General features: G+C 34.4%; 1 protein-coding gene across 14 annotated transcripts in view; it reads left to right on the top strand.

Moving 5' to 3' along the window:
* The window catches only part of VTI1A (vesicle transport through interaction with t-SNAREs 1A), a 356,845-nt gene that overhangs the window by 78,233 nt on the left and 267,003 nt on the right, over positions 1-11,609 (top strand). For 8 of the 14 annotated variants that reach the window (XR_012020590.1, XM_072805321.1, XM_072805314.1 and 5 more), the window contains exons 4-5: positions 684-761; positions 7,198-7,218. Coding sequence is in view for 12 of the 14 variants with exons in the window: in XM_072805321.1 (XP_072661422.1) it covers positions 684-761; positions 7,198-7,218 (99 nt within the window). In the remaining 2 variants the exon portion in view is untranslated. The remainder of the gene's footprint in view (positions 1-683; positions 762-7,197; positions 7,219-11,609) is intronic. The other 6 variants (XR_012020591.1, XM_072805325.1, XM_072805315.1 and 3 more) reach the window with 1 other exon arrangement.

Here is an 11,609-nt window from a genome sequence, read left to right as displayed (position 1 = left end):
TTGGGAAATTTAATTTGTTTTAACACATACACACACACACACACACACACACACACACACATGCATTTCTTTTCCTTAGGCCATTATTTGAGGAGGGCTTAGGGACATTTAAGTTACTGTTTGGAAAGAGGATGGACTTTTAAGTTCCATCTCTTTCTGGCTAGTAACATTACAATAATGCAGGAAATACAGATGAACTGTTTTCCAGGCATTCCAGTTGGAGTCATAATATTATCCTAGAATTAGAGATTTTAAAAGACCTATATTATATAGTTCATTTCCTGCCACAATTTTAAAGACCTCAATATACACTTGTTTTAATTACAATCTGGTGAGTTTTGCCAATATACAGCTAGACAGCTATATCTCCTTCAGTTCAGTGGTCTTATTTGAATGACTACATATGGAATAATATGCCAGTTCTGATCCACTTGTGAATATTAATGGAGTACTTACATAATGCAGATTTTTCTTTCATTACTGGCATTTGAAAAACTTCTAATTTACATCAAACTTCTCAAGTTCAAGAACTTTACACAACTTTGCTCGGCAGATCTTAGCAAATAGGTTTCCATTAGGGGGCTCTCGAGGTTTGAAATGATCAGCCTTGATACCAATAATGCTTCGAAGCCTTTACTTTCTAACGTTCATCTCGCTCTCTCCCTTTTTGTTTTGTTTTATAGAAAAGGTCACGGATCGCCTACAGTGACGAAGTACGGAATGAGCTCCTAGGGGATGATGGGAATTCCTCAGAGAACCAGGTAGAATGCTAATCAGGAAGGCCCGGTGGGTGGCTGGAGGGTGAAGGAGGTCACTGGCATACTGGGCTCTCAAGCTGCTCCTTAACAGTATTAGCAGCAACTCATGTGGAAGCGATACTGTTTAATGCAAAGCTGGAGTCTTAATCAACTTCAAAATGTTTCTTGGAGATCTTACATTTAACCCTTTACCTTGTGATCACTGTCTGCTATCTTTTAAAAAAATCTTTTCTTCTCTTTTCTTTATTATTTAGTACTTAAGGAATAACTTGAAACACACTGTTTGCAGACAAAGCCAAGGTCTTCACCTCAAACACATGTAAAAGGAATAAAACAGTACATAATGCAGCTTTGATAATAATGCAGTATAATTAAATCAACACTTGCAGCAAAACAAATGAAAGTAAGCTTTCAAAATTCAACAGGGCAGCTCGGTCTCCTATTGTGGGGCTTCTTAAAATACATTCACCAAAATGCAAATTGTGAGCACCAGTGTGGAACTTAGATACTCAGAGAGAGGTCCTGCCTCTGTCAAATAATAATAATAATAGGAAAAGTCTTTCTACAGTTTAAGATCTGCATAGGCCAAAAATAAGATACAATTTCTTCTTAAAAGGGCCTTATAACTTGGCTGTCAGTTCTCATTGGATCACACAGCAGTGTCATGAGTCTAATTAATGTCCCATTTCTTTCTTTGAATTAATACTGCAGACTTCATTAATTCTTCTAGATAATATATATGACTTAAAAAAATGTTTTAAGAACCTCCGCGTAGAGATGACTTTTAAAATGTCTCAAACAACCCTAGTGACTTACTCTCTTTGACACTTTTAGAGAAAGTAAATGATGGGAACTTCAGAAGCAAGACCTGAACGTGTTTATTAATATTCCTTTGACAAGTATTGTAAAGGTCTCTACTCTGCCTAAATAAAAATGAGCATAAATCATTCATTGAGTAAACCGAAATTTTAATAAGATGGTAAAACATATTGATACACATTATAAGACTTGTATAATTGTATTTAACATTTCAAATAGATTATAAGTCTATATATGCTAAAACTTTATTACTATCTACTCTAATGTAAATATTGTAAATGGGATGTTGTTTATGTAATTAAGGCCCCCAGCCATCCACACCCCCCCCCCAATAAAGGATGGGGGGAGGAGAAGAATCACTCAGCTGATTATATTTGATTTTGGAAATATCTCACCTCATCCACCATTTGGATGTCATCAGCTTGAGTTTAGACATGTAAACATGTTAAGATTTGACTTGGGATTTCAGCTTTTCTGATTGAAATGTGAGAACAGCTAAGGGGAAGAAAAATAAGGAGCACATCAAACATAAAAGGGTGATGGGATAAAGAGTTTTACTCATAATAGGTTAAATAACACAAGAATGAGAGGAAAAATATTTTCTTCCTATTTTAAGTGTGATTTAGATTGTTCATATCTCTTGAATGAGTGAATCATAATTTTATTTCATATCTTTACTACAAAAAAAGTATTCTCTTTTTTGCAAAAAAAAAGTGAATGCAGAGTTCCCATGTCAATTCTCTAGAAAGCTATAGATCTTTCCCTCATTTGAAACTACTGCTTAATATAGAGGAAATAGAAAGGAAGGGGTGTTCCTGTCTAACTCAGACTCCTTTATTCTAATAGATGTTGTAGTACTCTGACAGGGATCCCTTTTTTTTTTTTTAAGGCATGTTCACTTCTCTTAATGGACATTTTATGTGCCTAAAACATTTGCCTCACGTACATATAAGTATGATTTTTTATGCCTAAAGAAAAATATTCTACAAAAATAGATAGAGTTCGTATTTTCTGAATTTTTCAAATTATATTCCTGTCACTTTAAAGTGATTACGCAGAGATTTCCTCTGGACTTGTATAAATCAAACTTACAAATTCTGAATGTGCTTGGAGAACCTGAAGTTTAGTTGTAAGGAGCTGTCACTTCAATAAATAGAATATGATAAATTATAGTCATGAGACAGTGTAACTGTTAGATTATTAGTTATGTGAACTTTTCAGTCCAAAATTTGAATTAGGTTTGAAAGTTCAAAGAGACCACACTTAACTTTTTGGATATCTTGTCGCCAACCATAACAAAATTTTTATTCCATAATGAAATCATTAAATTTTGTTTTGAGGATTTTTATCATAATATAGGAATTAAAATCCCTCAAAGTAAACCACATCCCTTAGCCAGGAATGGTCACTTGAGAATTACTCTTAATTCTGCATCAGTATTCAGTCAGACTATGGAATCAAAACAGAAGCCCTTTCTTTAAAGGAAGAAAAGATTTTAAGTTTGCTCTTTATGTATTAACTTTTGTAGCTCAGGGGCTGAGAACATAGTTTTGTTTTTTGTTTTTTGTTTTTTTTTTCAGGGTAGGATTACCTATAATTTACATAAGAAAATATTTTCTGCCCACAACTAAGTTTATCTTCAAGTTAATTGTTGATAAATTTTTAGAACTTTATAGCTATGTAATATTTAAGATAAACTTTTAATAAACAGAGAAAACTTGGAGATAAATAAAATGAAACCAAAATATATGTTTCACTGAAATTGGGATATATCTCAACTTAAAAATACATATATCTATCAGAAAAGGGAAATAATAAAGAATTATAACAATGGTTGCAAATAGGTCAAATAAACTAACTGCTGACTAGTTATTTTCGATGCAACATATACATCCTCCTTATAGTAGCTTCTTTGTAGAGATTTAGGCAAATATGAATGCCATAGCTATTATTTCTCATTCTGGTCATTTATAATGCTTTTTTTTTAAGGCATCTAAAATCTGTTAGACACATAATCTGTCAATTAACTATAAAGTATATTAATTTACTCTTATATAAACATTTCTGACATGATTAGAAATGTCAAGATTTCAGCAATTAAGAATTTTTCAAGTGCATCTTTAACGTCCCTCATACAGTACACAGTTTCATTTAATTGCAAATTAATTGCTTTGTATAAATTCATTTCTGATTCATATCCATTTCATACAATCAAATATAGCTCATCCCTCATTTACAAAGAAGGGACAAAATTACCTACATTGCACATTTGAGTATTGTTGGGTCATCATCAGCTTTCCAAGGACTATTGTCTTAGGCATTATCATTCTATTATTTTAAAATACCATGTTTTCCATTCCATATGGCAACATTGTAATTCCTTGAGAGAGTTGTGTTTTTGAAATGTAGCAGTGCTGTATTTGAGTGGAAACTTTAATAATTGTTACCTTGATTTAGTTTCATGAAAATCATTCTCAGGAAAGGAAAAAAAAAAATCTTACCGAATTAAATCCCCTAATCCCCTTCATATAGTGGAGTCTGATGATGGGGCGCATAAAATGTTCCAGACTCTTACGTTTGAACCCTACTAATGGTCTCTCAGTTTCCGTACGCAAAATTACACTGATCGGTGAATAAATGTGAGTAAATGAAATTTTAGTAAATCCTAAATAGAAGGTTCAAATCCGTGTCTAAGGAGTAGGATATTCCTAAACGTGCCGAAAATTTTGTGGCGTAGCTACATTTAGCAGATACGATTGCTTAATTTTTTTTAATGCGAGGTTCTCTTAAGTTCCGATTTGGGCTTGCTGTGCATAAAGTGTGTCAAACTTCAGCCACAGACCAGGGGGTGAAGTCGGTCAATTTAATTCCCCAAGATCTAAAGAAGGTCGGTATCATTTCATATAGCCCTGGCAGAGCAGATCATTACCAGGCACAAATCTGTTCGTTACGTGCTGAGGGTTTATAGCAAAATAAATAGACTGTCATCATAAGTTCAGAAAATTGTGTGTTCGACCCACGATAATGTGTAAAGGGCGTTTAATAGAGTTCAGCATTTATTCGTTATCTGTATGCGGACAGAGACGGCAGTGGCGTTATCAGCTTTAAAAAAAAAAAATCGGTAGTTCTGGGGCTCACGTGACACCCTCACACACACAGGCGCGCGCGCATGAACCCTCACATGCACTGCAGTGCAGTTTTGATTTTAGCCACAGCAGAAGGCTTAACCACAAGAGATTCCACTGGTTCAAACCAGCGTAAACCAGATTTTTTTTCAGCCCACAAAGGAACAGATTACCTCTTGTATCAAATTCTGCATTGGGGGAGAGGGAAAAAAAAAAAAAAAAAAAACCATCTTTGTTTCAAAAAAGATGTTGATTATCATAACTCAACATGGTGGCATGGCACATTTTCAAGTCGCCTATGATGGAGCTAGTAACTCAATAAAATACGAAATCACTACTTTCAGTCCAGTCTAAGCATTGTTAATTTTCAAAAATAGACCATCTTTTGTTTACTTGAATGAAAACTCCCAGCCTAACAACAACAACAAAAAAAGATGAAGATTAAAACCCCTCCCATTACCTAGCTTAGCTACAAATCCGGTGTAGAGCTTGAATGCAGCCATGCAGCACAAACAAGATAGAACGTTTTTTGTTTGGAACCTATTGAAAAAACAAATGGGTAGCATTTTTAAACACTCATTGATTATGGCAGGGTGGCATGCCCCAAATGGTCTCAATTGCTGAGGAGTAGTTTTAAACTTTGGCCCTTTAAGTATCATAGTCAACTGAAGAATGGTGCCCCCAGAAAGAAAAGATAGCTGTGCGATCAATTCCCAGATCGTCTCTTTCTGAGAATTAATGTTTGCCTTTTTCTCCCATGATGTTCAGATAGCACAGAGAAAGATTCCTATATATGATAAGCCAGGTATTTTAGTTTAAAATTTTACTTATTCTTGGGAAGAATGGTAACTTTTCACATGAAACAGGATGCTTGACTCATAGACACTGGATGGTTGCTGAGAGAATGAGTATATTAATTAAAAATAATTACATCTTCCTGTACATTTTGAAAGGACAGTATTAAAAGTTTCATTTCCACTAAATGCATTGAGAGACATTATGTAATAGATTCTGTACCCTTTCTCTAAAAGATTCATAACGATTTTGAAATCTCATTCTTTGTACTTGAAATACTTTTCATGTAATAAATAACAGAATGAGCTGGAATGCATACTGCCTTCCTTGAATTGGAGACAAAAACAGCATTAAGCATTGAGAAAGCAGGACTAATAGTAAACATGAAACTTCTAGAGAGACTTATAGTGAGCAATTTATGGCATGTTTTCTCCCAAAGCAATAGTTTAATTTATTGGCCTGTATATGTCAAGTATTATAACAGATGTTACAGATATTTGGATGTTTAAAAATTATCAGTTGTAGACCTGAAATGCTGAGGATGCAAATTTCAGACCTAGAATGTGGTTTATAGTCTTTCACAATATAGGTTTCAGTTTCTGTTCATTGCAGAAACTATGGCAGTCATCTCAACTACACAATGATATTTGATTTAAAATACTGTGAAACATATACATACCCCCAGTGCACGCACACACACACACACAAAGAATGAGTCAGATATATGGTTATATATCCATTTTCCAGTTTCTAAAGAATTAAGTAACTTATTTTATCTGTTATATTTAAGGCAAATAAAAAATGTTCTGCATAGGAGAATTAAAACATTATCATAGGGAATTTACTTACAAGTAAAGAGTGTTTTTTTGGTGTGACTTCAGTGAGAATAGACAGCAGTACAAATGAAGTAGGAGAGCTCATAGCATAGCTCATGGCTTTGAGATGACCTGGTTTACAAGATGAAAATTGAAAAATGAAGAAACTTCAAAAATTAAAAATAAAAACATCGCACGATTGCAGTAGCCTCTTAAGCAAAACAAATCCTGGAAACTAACACCGATACACACAATATTTATAAAGATAGTGAAATATTTGGGTACTATGTCTTGAATATTGTCTCCCTTGGCATGCTTTATTCCCAATTAAAATAATACAAATACAATCCTATTACTAGAGTGGGCCCATGTATGATATTAACTAACATAACTATTTGTTTTAAACATTTATTGGGACAAAAGCATGAACTATTAATCATTTTCATTTGTAGGTAAAATCTGAAATGAGTTGTCAAGATTCAAAATAGAGAAACATCCTGAAAACTTGTATATACAAAACCTCTTCAGTGGTACATTCTTAGAAGAGAGGAACAGTAAACTTGTTTTCTTTCTTTATAATATAGACTTCTATGAAGCCGTTCCCCTTTATTTCATGATGGTGTCTTAGATGTACTTTAAAAGAGAATTTCACACTATTCTCTTTGTTTAATGTGACAGTGTGAGAAAGTGATCTTTATTCGTTCAAAAAACTCTGCATGTAGTCTATGTTTAGGTTCTTTTAATGTGTTTGTCTGTGATTTTTAAATGCTAAACATGTAAACAGATAAATTGTCAATGTTAATTCTGTATCCTGTCACACAACTGATCTTTCCTTCCTGCCATTTCTTTCCTTTTTATCTTTTTTTTTGTGCATTCATGTTGCAGTTGATAAAATTACGTGAAGAGGTGAGTACTTCCTAGCTTGCTTTTTTTTTTTTTAATTCTGCTTTTTCCTATAAAATTGAGTTTCCAAATCTGAAGTAAGATCTTTGGGTTCATTTTTTTCCAGGAAAATTTACACATAGCAAAAATATTGATTATATGGCTAGCAATGTTCTCTGCTGACTATCTTTTAAAAAACAAGTAAACCCTAATCATGCTTATCACAGTGATCGTTGTTGTTGGTTGGCATCCGGAGAAAATTCATATTTTAAAGGCCAAAAAAGGAAGGAAAAATAAAAGGATATCTTAAAACTTTATCCAAGTGTAGTTTTAATGTTAATGTAGACTAACTTCAGGTTTATTTTATTTGTATTAGTTTCTCAAAGAAGTCAATGTGATTAAAATGTTTTTTCCCCTGACATTCCAATTTACTGAAATTTTTTTTTAAATACACTCTTTTCCCTCACCCAAAATTCTTAGGTTCAACACAAGATACCACGAATCTGTTTTCCTTTTAGAGAAACACACATATGTTATAAATGCTCTACTAGACTGTGTACACAGATACTTAAGAATAGCCAAAGCTCTCCTCATTGTTAAACACTTTCCTTTTTGTAGGAAATAGCACCCAAGTGAGTTCTCATTTTCCTGAGTTGCTGGCCTGTTTTATAATGCAGGTCTGGACTTTTTTGTGTCCCAGCAAATATTTACAGCAAAGTTTATCATTTTATCCCTGTATCAATGAGGGATGCTGAATGATTCTGGTCTTGTTTTCTATCTTGTTGTGTGTTTTTTTTTAATTAGAGTTACTTTTTTTTTTTTTTTTGGCTTAGTGAGGTTGAGTTTTGTTGCTTTTATATTAGGACATAAAATAATGGCCCGTATTGCAATTTGAAAGCTAATTGCTTATAAAGAGTACTACGAATTATTTTTGAGTTTAGACTGACTGCATTGATTGAGATTTTCCTAGAATTTTTTTATTAGTATGTCATCATTCTATAGGTGACATGAATGCTAAATGAGAGGCTTGTAGACAGTGGTTTTCACCAACCCTTTTGACTTAAGATACTCTAGTGATGTCCTCTCTTAGTAAAAGTAATAATGATATATAAAATAAAGGGTGAAAATATATAAAACCCTTATCCTCCAACATTTTTGTGGTTTTTTATGATAGCAGATGTATATGGTAAGTGAATATAATCAATTGTAGTTTTGTTGTATAAGATTATTCCTGAGATGAGTGATACTCAACATTATTTTCCTGCAAGCCAGAATATCTGCTTTATGTGTATTTGTGTATGCTCCTGCTTAGGTAAAGAATATGTTTTCAAATCTTAATGGAACTAACAATAGACGCACAAACCTCTATATGAAGAAACTACACGAAGCTCTTCTCCTGAATTTAGTGAATATAATTAATAAAATATTAGGCCTTATTACAATCGGCGTTTTTGACAGATTTATTTTTGTTAAGCTGAATTGTATGGACTTAGAAATCTTAATTCTAAAATCTGAAAACCTCACATCTGCATTTCTTGTAAAATACAGTTTTATCATCGTTTTTGGCTTAATTCTTTTGTTGTGCCTATAGCAACCGTTTCATCAATAATGGCTCTGGGCTGCGTGTTTCCAAAACTATAACCCGGAATGGAATTGTACTTGGAAGAATTAAATCATTCAACTAATAGAATAATATACTCTGGAATATTCTTTTAACAGTCTTTGATATGTATATAGCATCGATATTTGTAAAATAGATTATGATGATGGCAGTGCATTGGTATATGGTTTGCTCAAAAGAAATTGTTTCTCAGCCAGGATTCAAATAGTAATCGAACAGTGAGTGTACCCCAGATTTCCTCCTTGTACCTCTTCTAAGAACACAGGCACCAGTCTGCTTCAAAATAGGATGTTAGGTTGTGTTTGGATACAGAGTGTGCCCCATCCCTTCCTTGTGATGCTCTTTCCCGGCTCAGTTCTGGAAACGGGGCATGCTTGAAGGCAGGCTAGTGTGCACAGGCAGCTGAACTGGTGTTGGCTGTGCTGAATCCTGCATCTCCAGTTCGCCACATTGCACAGCTCCTCATGCAAGTAGAGCTCTGTCTGAAGCTCCTGCACAGCTTCACTTACCTGCTTTGAAAGGGCTGAGGAGAGGGTGAGAGAATGAGTTTGGGATGGAGTGTGGGGGCAAGTTGAAAGCATCAGCTGCTACTGTAGTGTATTTCCTTTCATTTTCAGAGACCAGGGCAATGCACAACTAAGGGAACAATGTAAATAGCACAGCTGTTACAAGAACTTGATTTTAGCTTGACTTAAGTGAAGAGGTTCCAAAATACAAAGTGGGGTCCTGCTGGAAAGCTTGCTGGTAAACTGGTAGTCCTCTTGTGTGCAGATTTGCTCTGATAAACTGTCCTGAAGAAGAGTTGCTTCCATTATTTAGGAAGATATCTTTTTTTAAAAAACAATCTTTTAGAAATTTTGCTCCCCGTTAGAGCCATACACTTAATAATCCGCTTTGGCTCCCCTTCGTGGAATTCCAAGAATCATTTTACATTTAAATGCTTTGTTTCTTACACCATCTATTATCATATAATTAGACTGTCCATTCCCAGTATTGATCTTTGATTTTTTTTTTAAATTCTACAGTAGCTAAGTGTTTTCTTTTATTTTAGGGATTTCATCCAATATGAAAATGAGCCCAAAATTTTTGTTCTGTTATTCAGAATTCCAATTCAGATTTACTCTTGATTTCACAAATGTGATATATTTTTAAGAGAATTACCAGTTTGAAATTAAGTCCTTTGTTAGAGTAGAGAACAATATTCAGAAAAGGGAAGAATACTCCCTACTCCTAAAACATGCGTATAGAGAAAATTAGGAGGAAGAAAGCTATTTTTGATAAGCTGAGTGAAGTGTTTAATTTTATTTAAAAATAGTCATGTATACCAAACACAGAGAGCTCCTCTTGCTTTTCTTTTTCTCAATTACAGCCTTCAGTGATTTAGCGTTTTCATGATATAAGCATTCCTTCCTTCCTCCTTTTTATTTATTTAGGTTTTTTTTTTTTTTTTTTGTGGAGGGAGGGGCAGCTTTTCTCTTAATTTCTTCACTGTATATTAGACAACTCTATTAATTATTATAGACTGTTGCAGCTTTCCTGACCTTCACATCAGGTCCTATCTCTCTGTTCGAAATGCATTGTTTTAATGATTCTTCGCCCCCCCCCGCCCCCCCCCCCCCGCCCTTCCCCCCAAAAAAAATTTTCAAGGAAAGCTTTGATGTGGCTTTAGCTGCCTCCAACGTCTGGCCGCATCTCAGATGTGTCACCTATGCCGGGAGGGAATAAGGAAATCACGTTTTGAATGGTAATGATAACATACTAATCACTTCCTTTCTTTGAAGATGGAAGCGAGATAGTCTGTCAGCATCCCTGGCTGCTAGAGCTTGGAGGCACTGGTCTAGGTGTATTAGCTTAAGTGTGCATGTCAATACAGCTTGCATCTCCACGATCCATGGGGGCTCATTAGAGCAAGGTAGATCGTTTCGCTCGACAGCCACTCAGATAATATGTGTGGCACCTCCTTTTTTATTATTATTAGAAAGCATTTCTTCGATTTTAAATGACATCTGTCAACAACACAAAGTTATAGGAGTTGTGGCTGCATTTTTTTCTTACCGTTTGACCAGATACCAAAACTGATTTGGGGGTGGGGGGGAGTACTAATTTATACAAATACATGTATGCGTGTACACACAGAGAAATATACAGATACACATATTCATATATTTCTAGTATCCAGACGTATGTGCATCTGTACACACACACACATTCACATGTGCATGCATACATTCTTACTCATTCACAGCTATGATTAGTTTATGAATATGTTGGTCAACCTGACTGATCGAGTGACTGATCACTATGGATAAAAAAACAAAACCAAAAAATCAGCCTCAATGTAGAAAAGAAAGTTGAGACATGGAGAATTATGGGAAAATCCTTTCATTTCCCCATCAAATATAGCATAAAAGAGTACATATAATTATTATCATTTTAGTTCAGTCTAAAACAGGAGGAGTCAAAAGTTCACCTTCAATCTAGTGTCCTATATTTGGAACTAACTCACATTTTTGTGTATCTGTGCAGGAAGAAATGTGTTTCTCTTGTTTCTTGGTGGTTGCCCCGAGTTGTCTTAAAACCAAATCTGCTGTTTAATATTCTGTTCTAGTAGCAAATGTTGTTCTATATGGCATCTTGCCACACATCCAAAATTGGGGAGCATTCTCTTGAAAATAAAGTTTCTGTTTAAAATTTACTATCTGCAGGAATCAAAGGAGCAAATGAGTTTTTTTAATGATGGCATTTTATAAAAAATAAATACAAAATAAGGATCATAAATCTATGCAAGTGTCTC

The sequence above is a fragment of the Canis lupus genome, chromosome 29 (assembly GCF_048164855.1).
Source record: "Canis lupus baileyi chromosome 29, mCanLup2.hap1, whole genome shotgun sequence".
NCBI lineage: Eukaryota > Metazoa > Chordata > Mammalia > Carnivora > Canidae > Canis > Canis lupus.
Note: the sequence above shows the minus strand (reverse complement) of the source record. Positions and strands in the feature narration are given on the sequence as shown.